The sequence below is a fragment of the Hoplias malabaricus genome, chromosome 5 (genome assembly GCF_029633855.1).
Source record: "Hoplias malabaricus isolate fHopMal1 chromosome 5, fHopMal1.hap1, whole genome shotgun sequence".
Taxonomy (NCBI): domain Eukaryota; kingdom Metazoa; phylum Chordata; class Actinopteri; order Characiformes; family Erythrinidae; genus Hoplias; species Hoplias malabaricus.
In genome coordinates this window covers 53923220-53942054 of record NC_089804.1, presented here as the reverse complement: position 1 = coordinate 53942054, position 18835 = coordinate 53923220, and the positions used below count along the sequence as shown (strand labels likewise).

Sequence of the window (18835 nt, the reverse complement as noted above, 5' to 3'; positions counted from 1 at the left end):
TTCTACAACCCAAAATTTTGTGTAATTCTAGGGGGGTGAATGTAACAATGCCAATTCCTTGTTAATAGTGTTCAGTTAAAGTCTGTCTTTATATGTTATTTTCATGTTTATTTATGTATAATTTCACAAAATTTATTTGTTTATGTAATTCACCTGACGTGTCTGTGTAACTCCAGTTAGTGTGTGTGGAACCTTTCTTTTGATTTTTTGGTACCCCTACGTTTGGTTTCTGGGGACAGCCCCTATATAAGGTGTAGTTTCGCGCTCATCCGCCCCCTTTTTCTCTGTGGCATTTGGCGGGAGCGGTGAGTGAAAGTTTGGGAAGTTGAGTAATTTTTAAACCATCTGTAATAAACAATAATATCTTTGTTTGGTTTGTGTAGGGGCTTAGAATGAGTGACCGCTAACCGGAGTGTGATATTTTGATCATTGTTTTGTCAGGTATGTTTTATATAATCAGTTGCAGTATTCAGTACATTACTGTGCGCACTGTATCCGCCCCCTTTTTCTCTGTGGCATTTGGCGGGAGCGGGGCTTAGAATGAGTGACCGCTAACCGGAGTGTGATATTTTGATCATTGTTTTGTCAGTTTTCTCATCCAATAAATGGAGATGCACTTCAAAACACGTCGGTGGTCCGGTCATTATTAACCAACACAACGCAGAGAAAATAAGAAGAAGCCACCGGTTACACAAACACATCCCTCTATTTCTTAACTTGCCATGAGGAATTTGTCTGTTTGGGTTTGAAGGCGAGTTTCATTCTAATCTGATAACCACACACGTGACTAAAAATTTGCCCTAATAAACCGGTTAAGTTGGGTTGATGTTATCATAATCATGTTGTTGCACTGCTGATGTAGGTTTAGAGTAACACCCATGATTAAAAAACTCTCCGTTGAAAAATAAAGTTTACGGACAGTAGAACTGTTTACTTAATACTCAAACTGGAGTAATATTTAGAAATGATATTTAGAGAAAAGTAATATTTAGAAACGGACTGGTCTCCTTTAAACCGAATTAATATAATTACAATGTATGTGAAGACATTAATATCCATGTCTCAGTTTATGGTGTTTTCCTATGAAACACTGCCGTGCTGTGGTCATATGAAGTATTGTTCCTTTTGGCTTTAATTGTAAGTGGAATTCAGTTGTATTAATTTGTACATTAAAACAAGAGAGACAGATTGCAAAATTAATGGACAGTTTCACTAATTATTCAAAATGTCTGCATAATTATGATTTAATAAATAATGTCAGGATGGCACAGTTAGGAAAAAGTAGTATCACTATCTTCACACAGTCACAACACACATGCTGGTAGGTGGATTGGTTATTAAAATATATATAAATAATCAGTTAAATGAGGGTTCACTGCAGCAGTAATATCATATACCCAAGGCTTCATAAGACCACTTTATTGTTAATATTATCTATAAAACAGAACATGTATTATTGGAGGGTAGCATGGTGGCGCAACAGGTAGTGTCGCAGTCACACAGCTCCAGGGGCCTGGAGGTTGTGGGTTCGATTCCTGCTCCGGGTGACTGTCTGTGGGGAGTGTGGTGTGTTCTCCCTGTGTCTGTGTGGGTTTCCTCCGGGTGACTGTCTGTGAGGAGTGTGGTGTGTTCTCCCTGTGTCTGAGTGGGTTTCCTCCGGGTGATTGTCTGTGAGGAGTGTGGTGTGTCCACTGGAAAGCTAGAGGACGTCCAACACACACTATTTGTTCTTCACTACTAACTTCACTATTGTACTTCACTACTTCACTACTACTGTTCTTCACTTTGCATCTACAAGGTGGACCAGATGAAGGTGTGTCTAACAATATCCAGTGAGTGGGAACAATGTTTACAAACTCCATCAACACTGTTGTGACTGATCCAATCACACGAACACAACACAGATTAACGTGCCACCACCTCATCAGTGTCACTGAAGTGCTGAGAATAATCCACCACCCAAACAGTCCTTGGGGGGTCTTGACCATTAAAGAGCAGGGTGCAGAGTAATAGATGGACTACAGTCTGTAATTATAGAACGACCAAATATACAAACCAATGCAGCTGAGAAAATCGACTATGAATTGACAGTGAGTGTAGAAACAAGGAGTTAATTCTAATGTAATGAATGAGCAGTTTAGTTGTCATCATCATCATCTTTCCCGCTTCCATTTCAGGGTGGCAGTGCAGTGTAGTAGTGAATGTCTGAAACATAGTTTTATGATATTTTTGAAATCATGTTTGGCCCTGTCCCCTCCAGGGTGTATTCCCGCCTTGCGCCCGATGATTCCAGGTAGGCTCTGGACCCCCCGCGACCCTAAAATTGGATAAGCGGTTACAGATAATGGATGGATGGATGTTTGGCCCTAAAATGTATTTTGTAGTATTTCAAAATGGAGTTACTCAAGAAACTAGAAAATAAAACACAGTATTTGGGAAAGTTTTAAGTAAAAAAACATATAATAAAGAAATGCCTTTTCTGTTAAGACACAGACTGAGCATAATTTTTAACAAAGAACATGACCTCGGTTTTTTAACCAGCTTAAAAACAGCCAGTGTTTTCACAGTACAGATGAGAAGTTTTTTTTCCTTTGTGCTTTTACAGCTCCTATTGTTGCTTCCTCTTTATACAGATACTATTCAGACACAGTACATCCTTATTAACACTGCCTTTACATATGTCAATATTCTCAAATAACCTTTCTGTTAAATAACAACAGCGTATTTGCTTTGTCTCCATGGTTGAATTTACCTGACCTTACATGCAGTGTCATAAAAAGTATAAAAACGAGTTCAAATCTGTTTCACATTGCTTGAAATATGTTGTATTTGTGTGATATATTAATCAGAGCTGGCTGTTGTGAACGCTTGTGTGCGTCTAAAAATGCTGTGACCACAATGATAAACATTTTTGTGTATGGACTCAGAATATTGGCCTGAAGCTATGATATAAACCAGTGCCTTTGTCTTCACCAGTGCAACCACACAACACTTGGTTAACCAATGACCAGAAGCTCAGTGAGTAATGTTGAATTTATTACAAAACAAACCCAATTCAAACGCCCATAGATGTCAGAGACTCCGAGCTACTGATCTTCTTAAACCTATTGGCTGCTGCTATCGCAATGTAGTTTTTCTGCATAGAGGAAATGGGGGAGGGAGGGAGGGAGAGAGAGAGAGAGAGAGATAAAACACAGTTTTTAATCATCTTAAATAATGCAACATAATTACAATGCATACATTTATTACAGGATTTCCCAAACTTTTGACTAGAACGTAGGCATGCTGCACCTGTTTATTTTAAAAACATCTACTGTAGGTTTTTTACCTTCCACATCCGCCTGGCCATGTACTTCTTGAGCAAGACCTGTGACTTCAGGATGATGTTGTTGCTCTTGGCTTTCTCTGAGATGTTGCTGAGCCATGGATGTTTAAGACACTGAGCAGCACTGAGACGACCACTGTAAACAGAGAGAGAGAACCAGAAAGATTACTCCTCTCTCACCCATTGCCCTTGCAAATTGGATAAATAAAAAAATAAAGCCACCTTAGTTCCTGCACAATATTTAGAGTAATTAAGCATACATTTAACATAACTTTTATTTAGTTAGTTATTTATCAGATTTCTTTTTTTTTCATTCATTGTGTGATACATCATTTGTGCGTTTTCTATTAGAAGCTGAAAACGTCCTCACGTTTTACTAAAGAACTCTTGAAGAAACATGTTTTAATGTGTACACAGGTCATCTTAAAAGCCTGTCTTATTGTCTGGGTTGGGCTGTAGTACTGTGCCATCCCTCACCTCCGTTCTCTAATCAGCAGGTTGGAGACAAAGTCTTTGGCCTCAGCAGAGACATGCTCAAAAGCATCCTCATCAAAATACCTGCAAAAGAAAATGACTTCAATCTCGATTGACTGAAACTAGAGCAAGGCAGATATAGGAGTCCTCAACAAGCAGACTAGTCTGTTAAACATATAGAACATAACAGCAAAATATTCATCATTCATTCATTCATTGTCTGTAACCGCTTTTCCAGTTCAGGGTCACGGTGAACAGTAAAACAATGGCAGCAAATGTGTTTTAAAATAACTAATGTCTATGACTTTTTTTTACTGGATATGTAAGATAAATATGGTAATGAAATGAGGATGAGACTGTCATTTAGACCTCTTAGACTAATAAAACACTTTCACATCAGATCTCATTGTAATTACTGAACAAATTAAAACAGTACAGTAGCTGTACATCATAGTATTTACAAACTACATGGACAGATTCTGCCTTGCTGCTGTTCATAAAGACTCCCCCGGAGGGCTCTCACATTGCTTAATTCAATTTCAGAAGTTGGAATCCCTCTACATGAAAGCGCTTGTTTATGGGAGGGTTATTGGAAGGGCTAATGACATAGCTCAGCTGCTTGTGATGTGAATTGTATGAAAGTTAGTGCCATGGAATAACATGGAGGACACTTGAAACTGTACCAGTTGACCGTTAGCACATTGTTGAGCGTCTGGCTGTCATCATCCCCCAGGAATGGAGAGAGGCCACTGAGTCTGAGAATCAGAGAGAACAGTGTTAGGGCCTGCAACTGTGAAACTAAACCTACCTTCAGGCCACAAGCAAAAAATTCTTCATTAGTCACTGTGCAGTTTGAATGCCTCAGTGGCCTATTATTTTTTCCAGATGTCAAATATTTCTAAAGAACATTATTACAAGAAATTCATTTTATAAACTACTGACTTGGTCATGTGATCTCTGATATCTGTATGTACATCTGTCATCTGTCAGTTGAATAAATTAAGTAAATAAAATTAGGCAAAAAGAATTTGCAATGCTAAACAACATTACATTTTACAACTAAATTTGTTCAATAAGTTTTAAATATAATATAAATAAATAATGGATGTAGTGACAAAACGTTGGAAGTAAGTGCAATCTGCAAGTGCCAGTGTAGGTAGCCAGGAGTTCATTAGAGCTAAGGGACGTGATTGGGATGACAAATACAATGTGGAAGAACAGGCCTTGGGTTATGAGATTCGTGGAAAGTGTTTAGTAAGACCACATCATCAGAGAGAAGGCCTATGTTGTCTAGGTTTATTCATGAACAGAAAGAGGATTCAAAGTGTGCAACAGCAGCATCAAAAGTAAAACAAGGCCAGTGGCTTCATTAGAGAATCTAGAGAAGCAGAAGATCACTTGGCAAGAGCCCCTCTACAGCTCCTAGCTGTAGAGGGGTTGGCACACCATATTCTATGAGAATGTAAGGTTGGTTTGTCACAGGGTTGGTATACATGGAGATATAATGAGGTGCTTCATTAGCGTGCTTAGTCGAGAGCAAATGCCTGGAAGTTAACTTCAAGTGTTGAATGTGTTAATGTTGCTGTTTGTGCATGAGAGGGAAAATTGCAGGCTTTAAATATTTGTAAATAGGGTGAAGCATGAGACTGGAGATTGCTAGCAGATGTAGGTAATAAACTACAGTTCCGAAACAATAATGAAAATCAATAATGTATCGGTATAGAATATTTATCTTATCCTGTGTATATCTACAATGACTTTCACATTTTGCAATTTTCACAATTCCAAAGTTAGCATAATTAAATCATTTTTATTTAAACAGTCGTTCAAAGCGAAATATTGTGAAATGTACAGCTTGAGAGAAACTTGCTGAGTCAGAAAACATAGTAGCAGAATATGGCAGTGGTCAGACTCACAGCATGTATGTGACGACTCCTAGCGTCCACATGTCTGTGGGGAAGGAGACAAAGTCAAAGTTGACCACCTCAGGAGCCAGAAACTCAGGTGTTCCAAACGAGACTCGCAGCTTCTCTCGTGGTTTATATCTGCACCACAGAAGATGCCATGATTATATGTAACAAACAACCTCATCAGTGTGACTGCAGGTTTCAGTACCAGGGGTGCAAACATATATTCAGATATATGAAAATAAACAGGCTGCTTTTTTCAGCTGCTTAGAAATACATTAGTAAATTTGCATTAAATGTATTTGACTGAAATGTGGAAATTAATCCTATTTTTATCGCATTATAATACAAGGAACTATAACTTAACATAATGTATATTTTAATAGATGTACACACTCAGCGTACCTTCTGGCGAGCCCAAAGTCAATGATCTTGATCTGATGGCCTGAACGATTCACACAGAGAATGTTTTCAGGCTGAGAGCAGAGCAGACAGTAAGTGATGCTGTTATAATCCGCACATATTATCAATTTATGACTGAATGTGATATGTATGAATATATATATATATATATATATATATATATATATATTTTTTTTTTGGTTTTGTATTTCCAGCACTTATTGTGTTCCGAGCAAATAAAAAAAAATTGATCTCTCCTAAATTATAATCTACCTTCAGATCCAGGTGAAGAACATACATATGGTGCATGTACTGGACTCCCTCACAGATCTGCTTCACAAACACCATGGCATCCAACTCGGTCAGTGGGGAACTCTCATCCACGATTCTCTCAAACAGCTCCCCTCCTTCCACACTGACAGGAGAAAAAAGAAAGCTCACTGAATTAAATATAACGAGTCTTTCCATCTGTTTTTTTTTCAGTATTGATGTAATTTATATGTTTTTTATATGGATTAACACATTTGGAACACTTAACATGATCATGGTTTCCAGTTTTCCAGGATCAAATCAGCATATATGTGGTTAATTTTTGAACACTCTTGGTCAAATTACATGTTTTGCAGAAGTAAAATGAATAACACAAGGAACTGTAACTCTAAGTTGCTAAGTTTAACATTTTGGGAGGAGAATATGGCATAATATCTGTGACATTTTATCTCTTGTTTTTTAAACTGTGCATTAAATAGTATGTGTACTTATTAAAGGGGACATTTTATTCTCCTTTCCACAAGTGAACACAGTTCTGGGGTCCTAATGAAAACAAATGTGACATGCTGTGGTTGAAATAACACAAGAATCAAACACCACAGTAGCCAGCCCCTGTCTAAACAGCTTTGTTCAGGATGACCTGATTCAGGACCTGTTCCGTTGAATGAAAATGAGCCTCTGTTTTCACTAAACCCAAGGTGTCCCAGAGCAAAAAGTCAAAAGAGGAAGCACTGGTTTTCATCCATTTTCTCTTAGATCTCTTTCTTCTCACCATATTAAATCAGAACATTTTCTTTTACACACATACTCATTTTAAATTAGAATTCAATTTCATTATTTATTTTAATAGTGATGTTATTCATTTAAGAACAAGCAAAAAAAAAAGTCAAACTAGATGACACTCACTACTCCAGTATGAGCACAACTTGGTGTTTAGCCTCGAAGGCATCGTACAGCTGCAGGATGTTGGAGTGACTCAGCTGGTTCATCACCTGGATCTCATTCAATGTCATTTCCTGGAAAAAAAACATGGAAAGTCCCACATTTGGCTTCTATTCATCTCCACACAATCACAGGTTAATGGGCTCTGAAAGGATAAGAGCGGAGGGATAGAGGAACAGCACTCACTCTCTCTTTGGGGCTTCTAGCATTGATGATCTTTGCCGCGAGTCTTAGGCCAGTTTTATTGTCTGTGCATTTGTGCACTTTGCCAAAACGCCCACTGAATAAACAGAGAATTCACTCATTGAATAAAGTGCTTATATTCCGTTATAAATTATACTCACTTCTCTGGACCCCACATCATCCAACATTTCTTTTGAAATCAAGGTAGTTTTTTCCCCTACTGCTGTATTAACAGTTTCTACTCTTCTGGAAAGACTTTAGACTTGGCCGGGACTTGATGAAATTTAGTCACAAGAGAACTAGTGAGGTCAGGTGCTGATGCTGGATGGTTAGTCAATCCTAAAGGTAATGAATGTTGCTCCAACAATTCAGAAAATTCAGTTCTACCTCCCAGTGCAGGTGGCTTTATAAGGCTCTAATCAACTTGGGGACCATTGCCTATATCAGGCAACAAGTTGCTATACCGGTAAGAATCTTTGGACATGATTGTCTTTGCAAGTCGTTGTGGAGCGGATTGTCTGTCAGATACTCTAAAGATAAATGTACTAACAACAACAGCAAGTCCAATGCATGCTGATTAAAAAATAACTATAATATAGTTACCCTCCCAACACCTCTCTGGTGTGGATGCTGAAGGAGTCGCATGGAGGGCTGGACCTCAAAGACACGCACCTGTGTGGAAAAGGGGCTGGCTGAGGAGGAACATCATCTGCAGAAAGCAGAAGACATGCATCGCTTTAAGCATAACCTTAAATATGATTTTCTCAAGACTGATTTATTGATTGACTCAGATAATGTGGGGGTTCGCTGTTGGTTTTGATGGTTAATAAAAAGGTTATGGTGGTGTTGTAGACACTTTACAAAGCCTGGTTCCAATTAGTTTGTAAGTCTCTCTGCAATTTCACCTCAGACCATGCTGAACGACTGTGTTTACAACTGAAATTTTAAATGACAAAGCACTCATTCCCCTTTAAGGGGTTAGAAGTAAGTGATCTGTATGCCAGTGGTGTAATTGGCAGCCATTAACCTTTCAGTTCTTCCTGACTGTGATGAATGAGGCCGAAATGTTTGTGTAGTGGGGTTTTGTATGAAAGAACAAAGCGAGACGACATGTGGGGCATGCTGATACCTGATCTACAATCTCCCTTACTCTCCTGGTTGCGCCAGTGTATGAACAGCTGCAGGTAATGTTCAGGGGAGAGTGATGTGGTCAGGGGGAAAAAGGATTACCCTGTTCTGGATACCACACGTCTGCAAGGTCAATTTCAAAAAGAATATTTTGAATATCAAAATTTGGATGCGCAGCTTTCCACAGCACATTACACTTCAGGGTTTATGGCCAGGGGATGGGACCAAACATTCCACTCACTGTCCATTATATGAGCTCCACTGACCATACAGGAGCATTTTGTAGTTTACAATTACAGACTGTAGTCCATCTGTCGCTCTACATACGTTGTTAGATTCCTTTCACACAGTCTTTAACCTATATTTTCTGTAGAGGTGTGTGTAGATGATTATGTAAACGTCCCATGTAACCCATAAGAGCCCAATATATGGTTCAAAAATGACCAAAAAAACATGGATGACTTTTTTCACCTTTCTTGTGGTATTCTGTAATTATTTCTGGAGTAAAATCCCAATGTAACTCAAACATCACAATAACCATTTCGTACCTTGTGTTTCAACATTGTGTTCTTGAAATTAAATCAGAATGGGTCATTTGTAACATAAGACAGGACACTAAATCATCCTCTATGTACTCACTAACTCTGTAAATGAGGTCAAACGTACACAAATTCACAGTCATGTGACATTCAGTAAATGTCATTTGGGGATCATGATTTAAAGTGAAGGGCGGCACACAGCTCCAGAGACAGGTTGTGGGTTCGATTCCCACTCCGGGTGACTGTCTGTGAGGAGTGTGGTGTGTTCTCCCTGTGTCTGCGTGGGTTTCCTCCGGGTGACTGTCTGTGCGGAGTGTGGTGTGTTCTCCCTGTGTCTGCGTGGGTTTCCTCCGGGTGACTGTCTTTGAGGAGTTTGGTGTGTTCTCCCTGTGTCTGCGTGGGTTTCCTCCGGGTGACTGTCTTTCAGAAGTTTGGTGTGTTCTCCCTGTGTCTGCGTGGGTTTCCTCCCACAGTCCAAAAAAAACACATTGGTAGGTAGATTGGCGACTCAAAAGTGTCCGTAGGTGTGAGTGTGTGAGTGAATGTGTGTGTGTGTGTGCCTGTGTTGCCCTGTGAAGGACTGGCGCCCCCTCCAGGGTGTATTCCTGCCTTGCGCCCAATGATTCCAGGTAGGCTCTGGACCCACCGTGACCCTGAACTGGTTAAGCGGTTACAGATAATGAATGAATGAATGATTTAAAGTGAAGGATAAAGCTGTGTAGGGAACTTTACAGACCTTATAATAGGTTTGTGACACACATGTCACCATGGGCTCTTATGGACTATAATGCAATGTTTACTATTTAAATGCTCTTAATTAACCTAGGGACGTACCTATGACTTTGAGGCAGGTTTTGGGAGGGGTTTTGGCCTGAGTGGTGCTTCTCTCTTCTGATGCTGGACTGATTTTGAACTTTATTCCTCCAGCTGTCATGCGTCCAGTGTTTGTGGTCCCTGCTGATGCAGTCCCAAGTGCTACTGAGCGACTAGAGCCTGCGTTCCCTCCAGAGCCCTGAAATCTGTAACAGATTAATGGCAATGACTGTACAACATTTTTCACAAACTGGAAGAATGGCCACTGTTGTAAACAGTATTTATATCTTCAAAACGAGTTTAGAGCAGAAGGCAACAATGTTCTTACCTTAATTCAGTTTAAAAAAATTAACTAATAATGCAACTCACAGAGTTATGACCACCTCCTTGTATCTACACTCATTGTTCATTTTATCAGCTCCACTGATCATACAGAAGCTCTTTGTAGTTTTACAGTTACAGAATATAGTCCAGTTCTTGCTCTGCATACTTTTAGTCCCCTTTCACCCTGTTCTTCATATGTCAAATCCCCCATATAACCACCACAGGGCAGGTACGAGCTGCAGTGATACCGAAGAGGTGGTGGTGTTAGTGTGTGTTGCTTAGGTGGAAAAACATATTAATGAACAGACCACGCAAACAAACATTCAGCTGGACAATTTCACACAACCCACCCACAAGGAGATCACACCACACTCCTCAGAGACAGTGACCAGAGGTGGAATTCAAAGCCTGCACCCCAAGATCTTGATGTGGTTTGTCAGTAATTTCCTTCTGGATCAATAAAAAAATCTTATGTTATCTTAATCTTATGTGCAGCCACACCATGCCACCCATGTTAATTTACCATATTAACTTCTCGTAATTACATAGGAGGAGCGGCACGGTGGTGCAGCAGGTAGTGTCGCAGTCACACAGCTCTAGGGACCTGGAGGTTGTGGGTTCGATTCCCACTCCGGGTGACACACCACACTCCTCACAGACAGTCACCCGGAGGAAACCCACACAGTCACAGAGGAGTCTGTGAGGAGTGTGGTGTGTTCTCCCCGTGTCTGTGTGGGTTTCCTCCGGGTGACTGTCTGTGAGGAGTGTGGTGTGTTCTCCCTGTGTCTGTGTGAGTTTCCTCCGGGTGACTGTCTGTGAGGAGTGTGGTGTGTTCTCCCTATGTCTGCGTGGGTTTCCTCCGGGTGCTCCAGTTTCCTCCCACAGTCCAAAAACTGTGGTGGATTGGTGACTCAAAAGTGTCCGTAGGTGTGAGTGTGTGTCTGTGTTGCCCTGTGAAGGACTGGTGCCCCCTCCAGGGTGTATTCCTGCCTTGCACCCAATGATTCCAGGTAGGCTCTGGACCCACCGCGAACTGGATAAGCAGTTACAGATAATGAATGAATGAATAAATGAATGAATGAATAAAATAGGAGCTTTGGCAATGGGAGAGTTTATATTTGACTCTTTATTGCTCACCTTTGCAGGGACTCAGGGCAGCTGTGCACATGCTTCATGGAGGACCCTGCTGCAGCTACAATGGGAATCATCAGTCCAGGTGTATTTGCTGGACATAATGTTGGAGCTTTTGCTGTGACCAGTTTTGAAGAAGTGGCTATGGTCGGGATTTTTGGAGATTTATTGCTTTCTGACCCAGTTTCTAATGAGGATGGAGGATTGGGTTTACTGGGGCTGGAGTTGCCTGAAGAAGGATTGTTGGGTGAGGAGCTGGTGAAGGGTGGAGCTGTTGTCTTTAGTGGAGATGTCTGTCCGGATGTTTTAGGCGGAAACACTTTTGATTCTACTGAAGGTGATAATGTATTAGATGAAGACCTCCCCATGTTCTGAGAGGTGGAAGAAGAAAGACCTGAAGCTGTCTTCTGAAGAATATGAGGTAATGATGGTGGTGTTATTATGGTGGTCGTTGGTGGATTACTGGTCATAGAATTGACCAGAGTTGGGGTTGTTGACACAGTTGTTGTCATGGCAACAGCCAAACCAGCTTTTGTGGACATGTCATTTGATATTGGTGCTGTAGACCCTGATGTTGTGTTTTTTGAAGTTGTTGAGGTTAAGGCAATAGGAGAAAAAGTAGTTTTAACGGGTGCAGCTACCTCAGTCATTTTTGGTGTAGATGGACGTTTTGTAACGGCTGTCTTTGGTACTGTTTTTGTTGGAGATGGACTTTTTTGGCTCAGTGATGGTACAGTTCTGTCTGTCTTAGCCACACTTGTAGGCGCGTTGCTGGGCTGTAAAGCTGCCAAACATAATGCTACTGCTGATCTATTTAAATCTTTATTAACTTCTTTATATGGCTGAGGCTTGTGTTGGTTTTTGACCCCTACTGGCTCATCTCTGTTTGGCTGTCCTTCTCCTTTCTGACACTCCCCTTCACTGTCTTCAGTTAGTACATCTGTAAAGAGGAACCAAAATTGTTGCTTTATTTATTGAATTTCCAGTCAAAATGGTCACTAAGTAAAAGTTGCTCATTTAAAGAAAGAGGTCATAAAGCACAGTTGCCCTGATCATTAACATACATTATATAAAGGCTGTTTTGATGAGAGATAAAAAATAAACAAACGACGGTCTCAAGGTTTCATTACAGACGGAATGTTTTCCTAAAGAGTTATTACTGAATTAAATCATTATGGGATGTCAGGTTACATCCATACACTTCATAACATAAAATTACCAGTTCTTAAATGGTTCTTGGTTTGTACATACAGTTCCAGGCACAAGTAATTGGTAGAGAAGCTTTATATCATGTGAAGTTAATATTACAATACCTGTTAGATAATAGCTTCAATTTGCCATTTATACCCCTGAGAGGAGTTATGGCTCTGAAGTGACAGGGGGTGGCCAGAGGTGTCAGAAAATAGTTCTATGGCTGTACATACACGTCAGTCAAAGTTATGTCCATCAACTCTGAGCAGCTTAGGAATCCTCTGGCTCTCTTCCACCTTTCCGCGCTAAACTGGTCAGAACACATAGTGCTAATGGACAGTGGAGGTACCTGTCTGACCTTTCCCACAGGGCGCATTACAGGCCTGCGGCAGTATCTTCTCTCTGGGTAAATCCAGACGCACGTACACTTCATCCTGAGGAAAAGAGGACATTCATTCATTCATTCATTCATTCATTCATTGTCTGTAACCGATTATCCAGTTGAAGGTCGCGGTGGGTCCGGAGCCTACCCACAATCACTGGGTGCAAGGCAGGAACACATGCTGGAGGGGGCGCCAGTACTTCAAGGACATACATAATTCTACATAATTCTGAATTTAATTATTAAATATTACTGGCATATTTACAGATTATTAGATTAGCAAACAGAATTTAAGACCGATTTAGTGCAGCTATAATTTAACAAAATTAAAATTGCTATAAATTTTCCACATGAAATAACAATGTAATAATTCATTCATTCATTCATTATCTGTAACCGCTTATCCAGTTCAGGGTCACGGTGGGTCCAGAGCCTACTTGGAATGCAAGGCACAAATACACCCTGGAGGGGGCGCCAGTCCTTCAGAGGGCAACACACACACTCAAACACTCACACATTCACTCACACACTCACACCTACGGACACTTTTGAGTCGCCAATCCACCTACCAACGTGTGTTTTTGGACTGTGGAAGGAAACCGGAGCACCCGGAGGAAACCCACGCAGACACAGAGAGAACACACCACACTCCTCACAGACAGTCACCCGAGGGAAACCCACGCAGACACAGGGAGAACACACCACACTCCTCACAGACAGTCACCCGGAGGAAACCCACGCAGACACAGAGAGAACACACCACACTCCTCACAGACAGTCACCCGAGGGAAACCCACGCAGACACAGGGAGAACACACCACACTCCTCACAGACAGTCACCCGGAGGAAACCCACGCAGACACAGAGAGAACACACCACACTCCTCACAGACAGTCACCCGAGGGAAACCCACGCAGACACAGGGAGAACACACCACACTCCTCACAGACAGTCACCCAGAGGAAACCCACGCAGACACAGAGAGAACACACCACACTCCTCACAGACAGTCACCCGGCGGAAACCCACGCAGACACAGAGAGAACACACCACACTCCTCACAGACAGTCACCCGGAGGAAACTCACGCAGACACAGGGAGAACACACCACACTCCTCACAGACAGTCACCCGGAGGAAACCCACGCAGACACAGAGAACACACCACACTCCTCACAGACAGTCACCCGGAGGAAACTCACGCAGACACAGAGAACACACCACACTCCTCACAGACAGTCACCCGGAGGAAACCCACGCAGACACAGGGAGAACACACCACACTCCTCACAGACAGTCACCTGGAGGAAACCCACGCAGACACAGGGAGAACACACCACACTCCTCACAGAGAGTCACCCGGAGCGGGAATTGAACCCACAACCTCCAGGTCCATTGAGCTGTGTGACTGCAACACTACCTGCTGCGCCACCATGCCGCCCACAATGTAACAATGAGACACAAAAACATGAATATAGTAACATATATGAAGTTTAATAAAAAGGACTGTGTAAAAGTCTGAGACTATCCTCACTTTACATCATTTCCAATCAAAACAGCCACTAAGTGCATGTTATGCAGTGTCCAATCGATTAATATATCAATAAATATTTTCTGTATTTACTCTGTCCATGTATCTGTCACCCCATCTCCCAATTTCTTCGAAGTGTGTACCATTTAAAATGCATGATGAAATGATGAATACATGATTAAATATATCCTGGAACACAGGAAAGAAATTCATGGCACTTCATGTGTTTACCTCATGTAGCAACATGCGGCACATAATGAGTTGGCCACTGAGTTACAATTTAAAAGTCCTCTGAGAGAAGAAAACAAAAAACACAAATCATGAACGTAATGTCGACTCACCACTGAGGTCCGCACAGGCAGAGATTTCCTCCTTTGCAATGCAACTGTAGGCACAGACATTCTGTCAGAAGACATGTCCTCTAGACCTTCAAAGAAAATACAAAAATAAGATGACTTCACTAGTATAAATGAATATATAACAACAAACATTATGTACAGTAATCAAAGGTGGCAGCCATGACCTAAAGGTAGAGACGTGTGCTTGGGACCCTCGACATTCATTACTAAAGTGCCCCTGGGCACAGCACTAAAACCCCCTACTGGGTGCTTGGATGACTGCCCGTCGCTCCGGGTGTGTGTTTGTATGTGTATGTGTGTGCGTGCCTGCCCCAGTGCACTAGTGTTTGTGTGTTGACTGCTAAGGATGGGGTAAATTTGGAGGCATGATTTCGGTATTACGGCTGTGCAATGACTGTGTGCCGCAGTCACACAGCTCCAGGGGCCTGGAGGTTGTGGGTTCGATTCCCGCTCCAGGTGACTGTCTGTGAGGAGTATGGTGTGTTCTCCCTGTGTCTGCGTGGGTTTCCTCCGGGTGACTGTCTGTGAGGAGTGTGGTGTGTTCTCCCTGTGTCCGTGTGGGTTTCCTCCGGGTGACTGTCTGTGAGGAGTTTGGTGTGTTCTCCCTGTGTCTGCGTGAGTTTCCTCCGGGTGACTGTCTGTGAGGAGTTTGGTGTGTTCTCCCTGTGTCTGCGTGAGTTTCCTCCGGGTGACTGTCTGTGAGGAGTGTGGTGTGTTCTCCCTGTGTCCGCGTGGGTTTCCTCCGGGTGACTGTCTGTGAGGAGTGTGGTGTGTTCTCCCTGTGTCTGCGTGAGTTTCCTCCGGGTGACTGTCTGTGAGGAGTGTGGTGTGTTCTCCCTGTGTCCGCGTGGATTTCCTCCGGGTGACTGTCTGTGAGGAGTGTGGTGTGTTCTCCCTGTGTCCGCGTGGGTTTCCTCTGGGTGACTGTCTGTGAGGAGTGTGGTGTGTTCTCCCCGTGTCTGCGTGGGTTGTCTGGTTTCCTCCCACAGTCCAAAAAAACACACGTTGGTAGGAGGATTGGCGACTCAAAAGTGTCCGTAGGTGTGAGTGTGTGAGTGTCTGTGTGTTGCCCTGTGAAGGACTGGCGCCCCCTCCAGGGTGTATTCCCGCCTTGCGCCCAATGATTCCAGGTAGGCTCTGGACCCACCGCGACCCTGAACTGGATAAGGGTTACAGACAATGAATGAATGAATAATGATGTTAATTATTTAATAAGTACTAGGCACTGCTAAGTAACTTAACATAATTGAATATAAAATAAAATAGTTGTATAACTTTGACAGTGATGAAGTTAGAGGATTAGTCTGGTCCCACTAAATTCACTTTTTAAGAGTAGTAGGCCCTTTGGATGTTCTATATAAAAAGCTTTTATAAGAGGTTATTTAAAGAACGATGTGTGACACCAACACATTTAAGTGTTCTTTTGTGTTGCAGTGGTCTTTACAACTCACCCCTAGCTTCCTGTAAGACTAAGCTTAATTTTAAGTGGTTAAAATGATGCACCTTGTTGTGTTCCACTTTGTAACTGGCTTTGAGGTGTGAAGCTGTAAAGCATCTGACACATATTTTACATTATGATATTCCCTATAAACTCAAGAAAATAAAGATACGTGAAATATAAAAGGAAAATAAACATTTACAGAACAGAAACATACCCACAGAATTAACTGGGGGTTAATATAGGGCACTTTTATGTGGGTTCTACAGTCTACAACTTCTAAAATTGCTAAATATGTCAGTTTTTGTGTCGACATACCGTGTGCCAGTTCCTCCAGGGCAGTCTTCACTTCTGTAACTTTTCTGTCCAGAGTTTCCAGTAGTTTGCCGTGAGCTGAGAGCTGGCTGACCGTGGTCTCTTGTTGTTTGCTGTGGATGCTGCAGACCCCACACATGGGGCAATGTCCTCCTCCAGAGCTGCGGGATAGCAGTAGATCCAATTTCTTGTGCAGCTCATCCATCCTGAGGTCCAGAGCGACCGGGTCAGGGGTAGGACACTTCACTGAGCGCATGCCCAGCAAAAACGGACCATCGGGTCAACAGGGAGCAAACTAGATATGCAATGGAAACAGGTGCTGGGACAAGAAGGGATAGTTTTAGCTTTTATAACATGTAACCTTTAGACCTAAAGAGAGTACAGTCTCTGAGCTGATTGCCCCAGTGAGTGTAACCTTTCCCTGTGCTCCTATATGAAAATTCTCCATTTACGTTTACAGTTGTAAAATTCAGCATTTCTATTAACAGAACGAGGTCAGTACAAGAAAAATGACAAGACCACATTCTGCCGTTTGAGACAATGACCTATAATTAAGCAGCAAAACATCAAAATACCCCAAAGACTATGAATTTTATAGAAACAAAAATAAAGGACTCCCACCTTCAGACAGAATCCAGCCCAGAGGACGGTCCCTAAGCTGCAGCTCAGAGAGAGGGGTCCAACAGACTATTACCAGCAACCCCCACCCCCCCTCGCCCCCCTCCTCCCTGAAGCAGCCAAGGAACAGCCTGTCAGATTCCTCCTTTATCTGAGCCTTGTAGCCACCAAACCAGAAATAGGCCGGACACACAGAGGGACAGAGGGGAGTTTCGAATAGTAACCGATAACAAAGGTATGTATGACCGTTCCAAACTCAAATAGAGGGCACACAATTGTCTCTAAAGCAGGTCCAGTGTCTTTTAATCTCGAAATCTAAAAATGCATATAGAATTTCATAACAAAACCAAAACCATGTATCACCAGTGATGGTAATTATTAGAAGATAAACAGTTAGGCCTATGGATTTTAAGTAATTTTAAACCACTCATTTTGGCTCATTGGCAGTGAAATTCATAAGCTGTCTTTTACAAATTACATAAAGAATTTACAAGGGGTTCATCCTGATAATGACACTGGCTGCTGAGCACCAAAGACCCCAGAATTAACCTCCATTTGAATATTCATTAATTTAATCCCCAAGAACAAGTCTGTTATGAGTGCATGGGAATTTTCAGAGACAGGTTAATGTGGAAAAATGCTTGATTGCCATAATATATAATCAACACAATCAGCAGTAGAAATAATAAAAAAGCTGTGTGCTGATACAGTGCAAATGGTTGGTAATAACACACACACACACACACACACACACAATGTAATATAAGCAGCACCTACTGAGTAGTTTAAAGACCAAGCACCACTTAATGGACCTCCATGAATATTTCACATTATTGTAGTTACTGACAGATATAAGTATGAATTAAAATGAAAATAGCAGCTTAATTTGCTTTAAAACTGACAATTTTATTAAATTGACGGAAAAACCCGAGCTCTCTACGGAAATTCTTGAACGCGACCGTGACGTCACTGGTGGACAACAGCTGAACAACGCCGCGGTAAAACACCGTTATGACTGACTGTTATGACAGTATCTAGCTAAATAACCAACATTATTCATGACGATAGCCTAGCAATAAGCTAAACTCAAATGTAGAGGTACCGTTATTCTTGTAAATGTGATCGAAGTCGAACTCGAATTCATCCGACACTATAAACCTCCGTAATGCAGCTACGTAGCCGAGTATAATCTGAGACACCGAGTTTAGCGAGTCAAGCTAACGTTAACTAACACCAACTAAAACAGGCGAAGTGAGTGTCCTCACCCTGTTTACCTCCATGTTACAGAGGCTCTTGAACACCTTTCGTTGGTGTCCTTACATGCCCATATTGTTGGAAAAGCGCCAGTGAAATGAGCTACAGATAACGGAGTGAGCGGATGGTCCTTTCCAAAGTGTCCGTTTAAAGTTGACAAATTTAGTCCATTTTCTGGATATTTTGGGATCTTTGGGCCATTTGTTCACAGATGTCCCACTGTACATTGAATGATTGCAGCCAAAAACAACACACCTTTTCGTCATTTTGCATTAAATTAAGTGCAGCTTCTAGAGTTGTTGTCCACCGT

At 41.8% G+C, this 18835-nt stretch overlaps 1 protein-coding gene across 1 annotated transcript; it reads right to left on the bottom strand.

Annotated features, from left to right (window-relative positions):
• Positions 1-3012: 3012 nt before the first annotated feature.
• Positions 3013-16933, bottom strand: mylk2 (myosin light chain kinase 2; the record flags this gene model as incomplete). Its single annotated transcript, XM_066672373.1, has 15 exons — positions 3013-3136; positions 3329-3461; positions 3803-3883; positions 4483-4554; positions 5716-5844; positions 6112-6182; positions 6382-6523; positions 7285-7394; positions 7507-7600; positions 8107-8212; positions 10005-10189; positions 11445-12378; positions 12979-13063; positions 14883-14968; positions 16657-16933. Coding segments are annotated over 15 exons (2586 nt in total), but the record flags the coding sequence as incomplete, so codon positions are not given.
• Positions 16934-18835: the final 1902 nt, after the last annotated feature.